This window comes from Canis lupus, chromosome 11 (genome assembly GCF_003254725.2).
Source record: "Canis lupus dingo isolate Sandy chromosome 11, ASM325472v2, whole genome shotgun sequence".
NCBI lineage: Eukaryota > Metazoa > Chordata > Mammalia > Carnivora > Canidae > Canis > Canis lupus.
In genome coordinates, this window is record NC_064253.1 from 60,886,459 (window position 1) to 60,901,415 (window position 14,957).

Below are 14,957 nucleotides of genomic sequence, written 5' to 3' on the forward strand. Positions count from 1 at the left end.
ATTTTCTACACAGCTTGAATTGTTTTTAGTCCTTGTCAGGTAAAATTGCATTATTATTCTCCCTCAGGAGTATTTTATCTTTTTATGTCTTTTGTTCCTTCTCTTTTACCCTTTATATTTAGGGACCAAACTTGGACCTATACATTTCTATGCAGATTCCACAGATTCAGGAAAATAAACAGCTGGCTTGTTTCTTTGGAGTTGGGCTGGCTGCTCCTGTTGGCAGTGTGTGAATCTTAGTAGTCAAATTCATGGTCTTAGTGTTTGTAGAGAAAGACTAAATTCGTTTTAGTCCTTCCAAGAATTCTCACTGTGAGGTAAACCCCTTGGGGTGGGGATAGACTGAAATTTAACCTTGAGGCCCACTAAACATGGTTCTGACCTTCAGGGAGACTCAGAATTTGTCCCTTAAATGGCTGTAGGTCTCAACTTTTCTAAAGTTATTCCATACCACTGAGTGGTTGTGAGCTACCACTGTGGCAAGAGCTACAGAGGAAAAGGTTAGGTTTTTTAAAAGATGACGTGGTGAACAATTATTAATTTTTTTTGGCTTATTGCAGTACTTTTTGACCAAACATAGAAATAAATGTATAGAACAAAGAATTGGAGGGAAAGGGAGAAAGATGGAAGTTAAATAGTGGAAGCCTACCAAAATTTGATATCCTGCCTCTTACCAGTGTTCAATGTGGGAAATAGTGAACATCTTTCATTTCTGTCTCTCCAGTGTATGTAGTAGCACTATTTCATATTATTGGAACTGTCACATGTGATGTGTAACCTAAGGTCTTATGAATAGAATTTTTAAGTAATTTTACATTACTTCCTTGTAAAGGTAAATGATATTTTAATCACAAATTACTCTCTAGTTTCAAATGATAGTGGCTATGATGCAATTTTGGAGTGCAGAGAAAACAGGTACCAACACAAACATGAAACATAACGATAACTTTGATTTTTTTGGTCCTTTGTTTTCATAGACTTTTAAAGATACAGAAACTATTATAGAGATAATCTGATGTTTGAGACCTCACTTTTGAGACCAGTCCTGTATTTTTTGTTTTTGATACACAGTATCACTGTTAGCTGAGAGAGGTTCAGTGACTTGGTTGACGTCCCATAAAGGAGATAGTATACAAAACCAAAAAAAGAAAAAAAGAAAGAGGGAGAGAGAGAGAGATGAAAGATTATACCCCTGGGATTAAAGTTCATACCTTTCTGTCTGCATGCTGTGGTATTTAAGTCTAGTCTCAGGTGACGTGAAGGTGACACCTTTTTTTTTTTTTTTTTTGCCACTTATGACTCTGTCCTTCTCCATCATATTAAATATTTGGGAACAGCCTTAGGATTTTTTCTTGCCTGTTTTTTTGAACAGTCTTAGAATTTTAACAAGCACCTGAGAATTGATGGCACCTTAGACTTAAATGTACTTTTTTTTTCTCTCCAGAATGTAGATACCCTAACATATTATTAGCTACTAGCTAATATAGGGGTTAATTAACTCTTGTTTTTTTTTAAGTTTATGGACTTTTTTTTAGTTTTTATTAATATCTACAACCAATGTGGGGCTCAAACTCACCACCCCTGAGATCAAGAGTGCATGCTCTCCTGACTGAACCAGCCAAGTGGTTCAGTTTTCTTAAGGCAGCTCATTCTTGATAGTGCAGGGTGTCAAATTTGCTTAATCCTAATTTTTTAGTAACCTGCTTATCAAGTGCCTATTTAGTAACCTTTTAGGCACCTTATTAAGTGCCTATTTAGTAACCTTTAGTAAGGAATTTTGTTACCATTTATACTGGAAAACTATATTCTTTTTGTAATTTCATTTCTGTTTACATGCAGATTTTGAAAAGCTAATAACTTACTTGTATGATATTTCCTAGAAGCAGTATGTTCAGTAGATTTGTACTTAGGAAGTTATTTTATAAATAGACAATGAACAATGGATCAGATCCATAGCTGAAATTAAAGTGCTCTTTATAGAACAGTGAAGGAAAAATTTTTTTAATCTACTAGGTAAACATTAGGCGCTGTATATGAATATCTTGTTTGATGATGCATACTTCATAGAAACATTGAAGCTTTGGCTAAATCAAGTAATATCCTTAAGTAAAATGGAGTTATAAAGGAATATCACTTCAATGAGTAATTACCAGAAATTTGAACTTTTGCAGGAAAATACAGCTAACAGAAGCAGATTCGTTAGTAAATATATAGTAGATGATGCCTTGTGTAAGGCAGAGATTCTGGGAATTGCATTGGAGTATCTGAGGAATTCTGCATTATTCAGCTTAATAAATACATTTTAATGATTTACGTTCAGTTTCCAAAGAGAGAAGGTAATACATCTATCTCTATTAGGTGGGCCAGTTTCCTTGCTTCTCCTGTCATAGGCTGTTTATCTGTGCTTTTTAATTCAAAACTACTGAGAGTTTAAATATGAAACCATTAAGTATTAGAGCCTCAGAGAAAATATGTGTGTGCCAGACTGTATAATTTTCTACATCACTTTTTTCCCACATCCTCAAGTCTACCAGCTCCTCTTCCTATTTAGTCATAACAATCAACTGATAGTCCACTGATATTCTAATAACAGAAAGTTGAGATTATTATGTGCTGATGGAACTTCCAGGAGAGGGAATAGCAGTAACACCAGAGGCCATACAAGTACATTGTGTTTGGTTGGGGTTGCAGGATATATAGAGAACAATAATGGGAAATAAAGTAGGAGTTAGTTAATTACAGCCTTATCTTTGGAAACTTTAAATGCTAGCATTAGGAATTTTTAAAAAAGATTTTATTTATTTATTCATGAGAGACCCAGAGAGAGGCAGAGACACAGGCAGAGGGAGAAGCAGTCTCCATGCAAGGGAGCCTGATGTGGAACTCGATCTTAGGACTCCAGCATCAGGCCCTGGGCCGAAGGCAGGGGCTCAACCGCTGAGCCACCCAGGCATTCCAGCATTAGAAATTTGAACTTTAGCTTTGCGCAGTGGCAGTATCGTAGCCAATGAGGTTTATCCAAGGCGCGATTATTGCTAATAGAAATTTGAACTTTATTCTCTTTGTACAGTGCTGAATAAATTAAGAAGGAAAATAATGTTATGATGGTTGTGCTGTGGATATGTTCTATATATTTTTAAAAAGTGAACTATTTTTTTGGACAGCATTAAACTTCAGTTTGGATAACTCCTCATCCCATTTGAACCTGAGAGTTGAAGATACCTGTGTAGAGTGGGATCCTACTGGAGGAAAAGGTCAAGAAAACAAAATGAAAGGGAAAGAGAATAAAGGCAGGTAAGTCATTTCATTAGATCTGTTATGTGGACACATGCTTGTGTGTTGATTCTTATTTGACAGTGACTTATGAAATTCTTCCTCTATACATCAGTATGATTTGTGATAGGCTAGTAACACAGAGGAATATAATACTGTTTATCAGTACTTGAATTTGTTATAAATTTTTCATTACTTTTTCTTTCCTAATCCTCGTTTTACACATTTTTATTTCAGTATTCCATTTCTTTAAAGTTATATCTACAGCAACTTGAACTGATTAAGAAAGAAGTTCCTGAATTTTAGATCACCAATCTTACCTGAAGTCTGCATTAAATGGCAACTTTTAGCATGTACAGTCCCATTGTCTTGTCCCTGATCAGCAACCTTATGAACTAAAGAGGAAGGAAGGCTTGGGACCTTTTGTTGTTGTCAGACTTTTTTAGACAGTCTTTGAAGTATGGGGGCCTCTTTTTTAACAGAGGAAAATTTTGCTCAAACTGAAATAAAGCAATATCACTGTGAGTTACAACAGTGAATCAAAAGAATTTTTCTCAACAGGCTTTTGATCTAATTTTATTATAAGCTGTTAAATTTAAGTTGTAAAGCAGTCTCTTAACAGTTGCCTATTTTTATCTAACAGTGTCCATGTTACTTCACTGAAGAAACATACAAGGTGATGATCTATGTCTGTCTGGTTCTAGGACTTAGTATACCTAGCTTCGCTGAATAACTTTAATTTTTCTTTTAACCGATAAGCAGAAGCCATTGCAGCAGCTTTCATAAGCTAAAATACTGCTCTCTGTAGACTGTCTGTATTGGTAGCTTATGTTTTGAATTTACAGCATTATAGTATGCTGCATACTGTTTGGATTATGTTGTATATGGTAACAAAACAATAAGCTCTGCTTTAAAGTCTTTGTTGAGTTATTTTCCCTCATCTCATTTTTTTCTGCATTTACTTGTAACTGGCATCTTTCTTGTGCTGTATTCAGTATATCTAACATTACAGCTTTGTTTTTATTTGTACTTGACACGAAGCAGGTTTGAAGTGTTCTTATATTGTATGATAATAATACAGTTTCAAAAGCATTAAGGATAAAAAGTAAAGGTCATTATTGAAATTACTAGGACGGTGCTCAGAAAGATGAATCAATTCAAATTGCATGATTAATAATGTGCTAATTTGAAGATACCACATCTTTACCAGAAACCAGAATGTATTCCCTTTTCAAAATTATCTTTTTTCTAGTTTGTTTGCTCATTATTAGTGAAAGTGACTTTGAGTTAGCATATTATAAATTACAAAATGTTGCTGGACTTAATAGAATATATGAAGTTTCATTTGGTCACTTGGAGATTTTTAGACTGCTTCTATTTAAGCAGTTCAGATCATATTACTTCTCTTTCTCCTTCCCTTTTAAGGATACTTTATGTGTAGGGTACTTCTGGAATGTTATATCCATTTATTCTTTCTATAAATACTTGGTCAATGTAAGGTGTTAGCTAGATGTGGTGGGGTTTGTAGAGATTAACACTATTCCTGCCTTTAAGAAATTTGCCTTAGCTTATGTATATGGGTTATATATCTATATACAACTAATGATAATACAAGGTAAAGGGGATCCCTGGGTGGCTCAGCGGTTTGGCGCCTGCCTTCAGCCCAGGGTGCAATCCTGGAGTCCCGGCATCGAGTCCCACGTCGGGCTCCCTGCATGGAGCCTGCTTCTCCTTCTGCCTGTCTCTCTCTATCATGAATAAATAATAAATAAAATCTTTAAAAAAAAAAAGAAATACAAGGTAAAGATTACATGTAATGGTAAGCATGAATAAAGAATTTTGAGGAAGAAAGATGTCCTGAGCTGCCAGGTTTTAAAGTGGTCAGTTAGGACATTGAGCCGAACTGAAAGTAACAATCAAGCCTTTATTCACTTACGTGATAGTATAAGCAAGAGGCCACAAAGGAAAGGGTGCTAGCTCTCCTCACTGTTCCATTTTCCCTAACATAATGGCATTGGGTGAGGGTCAGGTAAATCAAAGCAGATTGCAAATGATGGTTATCTGGAGGATCATCTCACTGCCAAGAGAGTCTCAAACAGAATGCTGTTCCTGTTCTTTTATGGACCTGAGGCCAAGAAGAAGAGAGAAGAGGAAGGGTTAGAAGTGGGAAAGTATTGAGATGGAGTGGAGAGAGTGTCTTCAGATTGCATACATCATCCTTGCTCCCTTTAAGGAGGTCTCCAAAGAGGGCCTGAAAAGGTCTCATAAGGGAATCTCTGAATGGAAGTGCCTAAGCTAGGAGTGCAGATATGCATATGAGCACTGGGTTGGGGTGGAGGTGGATTGCATCTCCCTTCAGAAACTGGGATAAATTAGGTAAGTATCAGGTCTGGCATAGGAAAGGCAGCCCTCCCAAGCCTGTCACTAAAAGCCTTTTATTCTTGTCTATAGTTGGGCCTGAAAAGCTACACATAGGATTTTAGCCTGGAGATGGATTTCCCAGAAGAGTTATTTAGCCTGGTAGAATCTGGAAGATCTTCATTAATGAAATAATAGGCTGGTTCTCAAGAAAGTAGAATGCATGCCATTTGGTCTTGCATGGAGAGAGGGAGAAATAAGAGAAAAGACACTGAAGCAGGTTGCCTGAGTTTAAGGAACACTTTAGCTGCTACATTTAGCTAAATAGTGCTCTCTAACGGTGAGAAGGCTAGAAAAGCAGATTGCGACCAAATATAGAAGAACCTAAAATGCCAAGCTAAGCTTTATAGGCAATAAGGAAGTACTTGAAGATTTTAAAGTAGGAATATCAGACTTAGGTTTATCTGGTAACAGTGAACAAGATGAATTAGGTGGCAAAGAGAATTTCAGAAACTAGTAAAACCATCTTGAGTGCAGGTAAACAAAGAACCTTAATTTGCACAATTAAGCTGCAAAAGTATCTGTCTTTAGAGGAACAAGGTGGGAGGGATCATGTTTGACCTAGGATAGTAATAGCTGTTGTACTGCTTGCAAAAATGTTCTTAGGGTTGGAAGTCTAGAACGCTGCTATCAAGGAGCCCTCCTTATTTAACTTTTCTCTGAAATTTAAACTGCCACTCTTAATAGTTAAATCTGTTTGTTTTTTCTCCATGCTTTTCCTTTTATTTCTTTACTACTGGTAAGTTATAATTTTTTTGTTTTTTAAATGCAGTGATTCAGTATAATTGAAGTGTTCTCTTTGTCTTTGGGTTTTGATTTATTTTGTGTTTTTGAGATTTAGTGCAAGACATCATACTGTCCCATTTATCATATCATGTAATTTGATATAAGGAGAGGTTGACTCTTGTCCATTTTAGCAGGAGAAATGCTTATAATATTTGATATTATCCTCTGTAAGGATTTGGGCATATACTATTCTTTTTAAGAAGATCCAGAGAAAAAAAATACCTGCTGCTTATGAAAAGGTTATTTAGTTTTCATTAGAATAAGCATATTTTTGCCATTTTAAAATTTAAATTTAACTGCAAGAAATGTAAGCTCTATAATCTGTTACTTTTCTTGAGGTTTTTTCCCCTTCCATTCTTTTGTTTTCCTTTTCATCTTTCTCATTTTGGCATTGTTTCTTATTTCAACTGTGTGTTCTTTGTATCAACTTTGTTGTCTGCATGATACTAGTGTTCAGCCTGCTTTATGTTGATGACTTCTTACATTTCAGTGTTTATAGTTGAAAACTCTTTAATAATAATTCAGATAAAATAATTAAAAATCTTTTCAAAGTTTCCTTTTATGATTTGTGATTTTGGTTTGTGAAACATTTATTACATAGAATATTTGTTTTCCCTTTTTTCCTGCTTATATAGAAGTGGCACACCATCCCCTAAACGGACATCTATAGGCTCCAGGCCACCAGCAGTAAGAGGCAGCAGAGATCGTTTTACTGGGGAGTCATACACAGTGCTGGGTAGGATAAACATAGCCTTCATTTTGTCAGTTAATATTAAAAGCATCATGGTCACACTGGTGGCCACTCCTGAGCTGGAGAGGCCTATGTATTGAATGAATATTTGCCAAGTTTTCTCCCTCTTGAAGCCTGATTACTTTTGGGAGGTTTCAAATTGTCTAATTATTGGTTTGTTTAAAACTTTACTTCATTTTACTTTGTATTTTAAGTATATGCATATCTTTTTAAAGAGATAATAAGGAATAAAAGTTTTAAAACCTTTTATAAATGAGAAAATTTAATAGGAAATATACAAGTAAAGTTATAGCAGATACTCTGCGTTTGTTGTCTGTGTTAATATGGTTATTTTTCTGAATCAGATTTTTTGTGCCATTCTGTGGGATAAGAGATAGGTAAAAATCTATGTAACTCATAAAGAAGAAGTAATAGTCAAATTTGCCTTTCTGATCTTTTGTAGGAGACACTGCTATTGAAAGTGGACAACATTACTGGGAGGTCAAGGCCCAGAAGGATTGTAAATCCTACAGCGTGGGAGTAGCATATAAGACTTTGGGGAAATTTGACCAATTAGGAAAGACAAACACTAGTTGGTGTATCCATGTCAACAACTGGCTACAAAACACATTTGCAGCAAAGCATAATAATAAAGTCAAAGCCTTGGATGTTGCTGTTCCTGAGAGAATAGGTGTATTTTGTGATTTTGATGGGGGTAAGTTTACTGATTTTCTCATAAGTCCTTTTGTCATAATTGCTTATATTTTAGTACTTTTCTTTGGTAATTGTCAATATGCAACTTCCATTAATATGGTGGTAATGGTGTCTTGACCTACCAGGATTTGATCACAAACATATGCAGCTCTAGAATTGACTGGAAGTGTGTGTGATGTTTGCCGGAAGCCTTAAACAACAGTCATCTGTAATATGCTTATAAGTCTGAAAGAATGGTTTTCTTAGTTTTAGTCTTAAGCATTAAAATTTTTTTCTATTTTAATTCTTTCCTGACCTTATTTTATTACCTATAAAGAGTTGTGGAGTCAGATTTTTCAAGTTGGAGTAGACCTTAGAAATTGCCCAAACCATGTGCCACACAGTAAAAAATACTTATTATGGTTGTCTCTGCAGGTAGTTGTCACTGCTGTGCTTGATGAGCTTTTTAATATGAAATTTAAAGCTTATTTCATTGTTGGACAGTACTTAGTAGTAGAAAGTTTTTCGATAATTGACTCACCTTGTTTTCTAATAACTTCTGAGATTACTGTCCTTAAATTTTGTCACCTGAAGAAACACCGAATTATGTTCCCTAATCCACATTCTTATGATAATACTTGTTAAAAAACTACTAACATTCTTCCCTTGCTCTTTTTCCAGACTATACATTCTCTGTATCATTAGCTATTCCTCTTACTCCTTTAATTTTTCCAAAACTTTATAAGCTGCTGTGGTTATTTTCTGTGTCAGCATATTTCTTAAGCATTGATTCTCAAAGTAGAACATGGAACTTCTGATCATCATGGACATGTGATTTGGCAACACAATTTCTAGTAATGTGACTTAATAGTACTGTTGGTCTATATTGAACTTATAGCCACACAATCCACTAGGTCTTTTTCATGGAGTTGCAGTCAGATTGTCTTTTTTCCCCCATGTGTTAGGCAGTTTGTTTGTTTGTTTGTTTGTTTATTTATTTATTTATTTATTTTTATGATAGTCACAGAGAGAGAGAGAGAGAGAGAGAGAGAGAGAGAGGCAGAGACACAGGCAGAGGGAGAAGCAGGCTCCATGCACCGGGAGCCTGATGTGGGATTCGATCCTGGGTCTCCAGGATCGTGCCCTGGGCCAAAGGCAGGCACCAAACCGCTGCGCCACCCAGGGATCCCTGTTAGGCAGTTTAGTGTGTTCAAACTCAAAAGGAAAATACTACATTTGTCCTTAAGTTTCTTTTTCTCTTTTGTTTCAAATTTTTATTTTAATTCTAGGTAGTTAATATACAGTGTGATACTGATTTCAGGAGTAGAATTTAGTGATTCATCACATACATATAATGCCCCGTGCTCATCACAAGAGCCCTCCTTAATACTCATCACCCATTTTAGCCCATCCCCCATCTACCTCTCCTCTATCAACCCTCAGTTTTTTCTCTATAGTTAAGAGTCTCTTACGGTTTCACTGTCATAGAGTTGGCCAAGTTTTTTGAAAACTTTTGTTAAAGTCATCTAAAAAGTAACTTGATTTATCTTTTGTAAAATTTGCTTAAGCTTTTTGAATTAGGTACTTGATAAGTATCTTCACTACTATCATCAAAATATATATATATTTTTTTTGAGAGAGAATGAATGAGCAGGGCAGACGGAGAGAGAGGGAGAGACTCTTAAGCAGGCACCATGCCCAGCACAGAACCCAATATGGCGCTCAGTCTCATGACCCCGAGATCATGACCTGAGCCAAAATCAAGAGTCAGATGCTTAAACGACTGAGCCTCCCAGGCATTCATATAAAAATTTTGAAGATGTGACTATTAAGTTAGGGAACAAAACTAATTCCCTAGATACTTCTTTCCAAGTTGACACTTTGAGCTAATAAAACCCTATTTTGTCATTTTAAGTAACATTATGTCCAAATAATTTGCTGAGCCTTCAACCTAGTTACTCAAAAGAAAAAAGTTAACTTTGGCTTGGTTTAATTTTAGTGATATGTTAGTTTTGCTGCATTCTTTTTTACCTACTCACTTTGAATCAAATAAATAATTCTCCTCAGGACATATATACACATTTTATTCTTTTTCAACTCTCAAGATAGCTCGCTCTTACCCTTTTCTGTCTCTTTTCTCATACTTCATGGTTCTTCAAAGATAGTAGTGAGAAATGTAATTGCTAGCCAGAACATAGGGTACAGGAAAGAGTTGTTAATGTAGGATGGGATCAGATTCTGAGGGCCTTGACAAATAATGATAGGCTGTCTTTTTTAGTGAGGGAAAGGAGTTTCTGGGCATTTTAGAAAACTATAGTCATATATGATGGTAATCTAGTTTTAGAAATATTGGAGAGTATGTGGTTAAATATGAAAAAGATTGCAAATATAGGGTAAGACTTTTCAGGAGTCAGTCTTTAAACAGTGTAGGCAGGACCATATTTATTTATTAAGTATTATATTCTTATTGCCTGACAAGTGCTTTTTACATAGCAAGCTCTTAATAAGTTCTGGTTCAGTGATTAGTATTAACAAGGGCCTGAGCAGTATGGAATCAAGAGGAATGGATTTGATAGTGAGTACTAGGAGAAGTTACAGGGCTCAATAACTAAATATGGATTGGAGGGTAAACAAAGAGCAGTTGAAAATGACTGAGATTCCAGCCAGTGTGGTCAAGAGGATGGTATGTGATCAGAAGCATGGGAACATAGTCCTGGAGAAAGATGAGATGCCATCAGGACAACCATGTGGCACAGCTGGCTAATACTTAGAAATTCAATGGTAGAACTCTGAAGACTAGAGCTGAAGCTGAAAGTTAGACACGGCATCACAGAGTGGCTACTGAAGATCTCACAGATTGCTCTACTGTTTACTAACTTTGTGAGCATAGTTTGGCTAATGTTTTGAGGTAATGTATATAAAGAACCCAGTGCTTTAATGGTAGACATAAATAATAGTTTCTCTTCTTTGTTTTGTGGTAGCTGAGTCATTAAGAGAACATTGTAGAGAGACAACAGAGCCTGGACAAGTGCCTACATTCAGAGTAGGAGAAAAGGAGACAGGAGGTATCCTCAGGGTTAGAGATATGGAGAAGTCATGGGATAGAATTTCAAGAAGTGGTAATAGATGTAAGGAGGCCATCAGATTGGATAGTTAAGTGGTTAGAAAGACAGTAATTTTAGTTGCATGATCATGTTGAAAGACTGTGAGGGTATTTTAAAAATTAGAATAGCTGAAGCAGTGGGATGCCTGGGTGGCTCAGTGGTTGAGCATCTACCTTCATCTCAGGGCATGATCCTGGGGTCCCGGGATCAAGTCCCATATTGGGCTCCTTGCATGGGACTTGCTTATCCTTTCTCTCTCTCTCTCTCTCTCTCTCTGACTCTCTCTGTGTCTCTCATGAATAAGTAAGTAAAACCTTAAAAAAAATTTAAAAGCTGAAGCAGTGATAATTATGATTTCAGAGACTGAAATGAGTATGGCTTCAAGTGGTTAGAAGACAAGGTTTGATAGAGTAAGCCTTAAATGAAGATAGGAATTGCATAGCGAAGCTGGTTATAGCAAGAATGGGAAGAAATAGCCCGGTTTTTACTGAGTTAAGAAAACCATTTGTTAAATAATGATAAAGTAAAGAAACAGTTTATAGTTGAGTAAGTAGAATAGTGCCAGATTATGGAAGCACTATGGAGATCTTGAAAATCAGGAAAAAAAATTAGATTTTGGCTTTTCCTTAGCATGTGTACTAATTTTCTAGTGAGAATTTCTGAGTCCAGTCTGTATAATTTGTAACCAAAAAAAAGTGCCAAAATATGTATTAAGTTACTACTTTTACCCATGATTTTGTGTTAGATTTAATAAAATGTTTTTGTATAATAAGGCTTTTTTTTTCCCGTTTTAGGTCAACTTTCTTTCTATGATGCAAGCTCAAAACAGTTGTTGTATTCCTTTAAGACAAAATTTACTCAGCCGGTACTACCTGGTTTCATGGTTAGTACTTAATTTATATTTTCTTTGGCTTGGCAACTTTAAGGAGAAAAATCTGTGCTATATATTTGGGGAAGCCAAATACCTTATTTTTTTCTTTATATTCTTCCTTCTTTCCCTAATCTATCTCTCCCAAATCTGTGATTGTCTCTATATTTTTGGTATTTTTATTGAAGTAAATATTATTACATAAAAGTATTATAAGAATGCAGTTTGATGAATCTTTATAGGACTGCACACATTTTTGTAACAAGTGTCTAGATCAAGAAATGGAACATTATTAGAACCTCATTATCAGAACCACTTTGTGCCTATTTCTAGCCCCTAGGATCAACTGGCAAAGTGGCTACTATCTTGAGTTTTAATACCATAAATTCATTTTGTCTCCTTTCCAACTTTGTATAAATCATACAATATCTTTTTGGTTCAGCATTATGTTTGTGAGATTTATCCATGTTCTATGTGGTGATAGTTTATTCATTCTTACATAGTTTTCCATTATATTTATATGTATTGTTTTCCATTAGATGAGTATTTCATCATTTATATATCCATTGGGTTCTTGAGTGGTTTACATACTGATATATGTATTGCAAATTTGTCTTTCACTCTGGCTTTCCTTTCCCCTGTCTTATTGGTATCTTTTGATGAACAAAAGTTGTTAATTTTAATGTTGCTCAATTTATTAAGATAAAAACTTATGGTTTGCACTTTTGTGTTCTATTTAAGAAGTCATTTTCACCCCCCCAAGGTTATGAAAATACTCTTGTTTTCTTGCAAAGCTTTTTAAAAGATTTTATTTATTCATGAGAGAGATACATAGAGAAAGGCAGAAACAGAGGCAGAGGGAGAAATAGATTCCCTGAAGGGAGCCAGATGCAGGACTCAATCCCAGGATCACGACCTGGGCCAAAGGGAGACGCTTAACCCCTGAGCCATCCAGGTGCCTCAAAGATCCTTTTTCTGTTGCAGTATGGTGTCACCTTTATAAAATATTAGATGAGTCTATGTGTGGTAGGCAGACACATACATAGACACACATACATAATTTGAGGACTACTCCATTTCAGGTTGATTTATACAAGAAAAGGTCATGATTCTACACAAAATGTGGTTTGAGTTTTTTTTTAATTAAGATGTTACTGCTTCTTCTTATCCTTTATCCTTTGTATTTGTAGTTTGGGCTACTGTGGGGAGTTCTGCAGTACAGTTGAGATCCTCAGTATTCTGGCTTAAGTTGGGTGCTACTTCTACAATCAGAACGGTATATTTCCAATGCAGAGCTTGTAGAAAGTTTTGTATGTGTGATCTTCATCATTATCCTGACTGCAGCTTCTAACTATGAAGAGAACATATTTAAGGTGTATGTGGGGCTAAAACAGTACTTTTAAATCTCACAATTGATAATGATAATTTATTTACCTTGGGTACCCTAAAATCTTAAATTTAAAAGTCCTAATAACTTTGGTTTTTCATTAAAAGTAAAAGGGATCAGTGAATAAAGTTATTGTTCATAGAAAAATACTTAGGTATTTAGAAAAAAGGTTATTATTACTTTGCCAGAAACCTCTGCTGTATTATGTTTTTGGCTGTTTTTCCAAATAGGTCAATCAGGAACAAATTTTTTTAGCATATGAAACTCAAAGTAATTTTTTCCCTGTGTCTCAGAGGGTAGATTTCATGTTTGAGTCTATCTCACATAGATATAGAGTGAGTTTATTGCTTTCCGTTCCAAATAGTTAAACCATGATTTATTAGTAAATGTTGAAAGATGCTTTAGGAAATGTATCTTCAAACTGGTTGGAATTATTTTTTTCTTTCATTGAAGGCTGTATTACTAGGTAACTTACATTTTTTGTGTACAAGATTAATTTTCTTTTTAAAAGTAAGCTTACTGAGGTTAATGTATAGGAGTGTACAGTTCTTTGGGACTTGACAGATGCATATAGTTGTGTAACACCACCGTAATCAAGACCTCAAACATTTCTATCACCCTAGAAAAGTCATTCCTTTGTTGTGGACTTCTCTGATCATACCTATCCCTGGCAGTCACTAACCAGGTTTTACTCTACAGTTTTTGCCTTTTCTAGAATATTACAGAAAAGGGATTGTATGGTATGTAGACTTTTGATTCTGTAGCATAATACATTTGAAATTCATCGATGTTGTGTTTATCAGTAGCCTTTCTTTCTTACAGGTGAGGAGTGTGTGTTTAATTGTTGACTATGTATGTATGTACCAAACATTATCCACTCACCAGCTGAAGGACTTTTGGATTCTTTACAGTTTTTGGCAATTTTGAATAAAGGCACTATATACATTTGCAAGTGGGTTTTGTGTGAATATTCATTGTCATTTCTCTTGGGCAAATACCTAGGAGTGAGGGTGTTAGATCACATTGAAAGTTGATGTTTATCTTTAAAAGAAGCTACTGAATTGTTTTTTCCAAAGTGGCTGTATGACTTTTGCATTCCTACTAGAAATATATGAAAGTTCACCACATCCTTGCCACTATTTGATATTGTCAGATATTTTATTGGTCAGCAATTGTAATAGGCATGTAATGGTATTTCATTGGGGTTTCAAATTTTCCTAAGGACAAATGACGTTGAGCATTTTTCATGTGCTTATTTGCCATTTGTATTTCTTTGGTGAAGTGTATACTATTTGTTCATTTTTTATTGGGTTTTCTCATTAATGAGTTTTAAGCTTTCTTTATGTATAATAGATATGAGTCCCTTAGCAAATAACTGTTTTGCAAATATTTTCTCCCAGTTTGGCTTTTCTCATTTTCTGAACATTTTGAAGAGAAGGTTTTCATTTTAATGAAGTCCTATTTATCCATTTTTTTTCTTTTATAGATCATGCTTTGCCTAACTCAAGGTTACAAAGATATTTTCTTTTGCATTCTTCCTAAAGTTTTACAGTTTTACGTTTTACATTTAGGCCTGCGATCCATTTTGAGTTATTTTTTTGTATATGGTACCAGGTCTGATTTTTTGCATATGGATTCCAAGTGTTCCAGTACCACTTTGAAAAAGACTAATCTTTCTTCATTGACTTGCCCTTGCAC

At 35.2% G+C, this 14,957-nt stretch overlaps 1 protein-coding gene, 1 long non-coding RNA gene and 1 pseudogene across 12 annotated transcripts in view; 2 read left to right on the forward strand and 1 right to left on the reverse strand.

The window, feature by feature from the left end:
• LOC118350322 (uncharacterized) overlaps positions 1 to 14,957 on the reverse strand; it is a 70,047-nt gene that overhangs the window by 54,068 nt on the left and 1,022 nt on the right. The window lies entirely within an intron of this gene.
• FSD1L (fibronectin type III and SPRY domain containing 1 like) overlaps positions 1 to 14,957 on the forward strand; it is a 72,687-nt gene that overhangs the window by 50,274 nt on the left and 7,456 nt on the right. For 6 of the 11 annotated variants that reach the window (XR_003130301.3, XM_025433428.3, XM_025433429.3 and 3 more), the window contains exons 9-13: positions 3,165 to 3,294; positions 3,917 to 3,949; positions 7,113 to 7,213; positions 7,671 to 7,922; positions 11,799 to 11,887. Coding sequence is in view for 10 of the 11 variants with exons in the window: in XM_025433428.3 (XP_025289213.1) it covers positions 3,165 to 3,294; positions 3,917 to 3,949; positions 7,113 to 7,213; positions 7,671 to 7,922; positions 11,799 to 11,887 (605 nt within the window). In the remaining variant the exon portion in view is untranslated. The remainder of the gene's footprint in view (positions 1 to 3,164; positions 3,295 to 3,916; positions 3,950 to 7,112; positions 7,214 to 7,670; positions 7,923 to 11,798; positions 11,888 to 14,957) is intronic. The other 5 variants (XM_025433434.3, XM_025433431.3, XM_049116343.1 and 2 more) reach the window with 2 other exon arrangements.
• LOC112650627 (U4 spliceosomal RNA) lies at positions 2,979 to 3,103 on the forward strand (annotated as a pseudogene).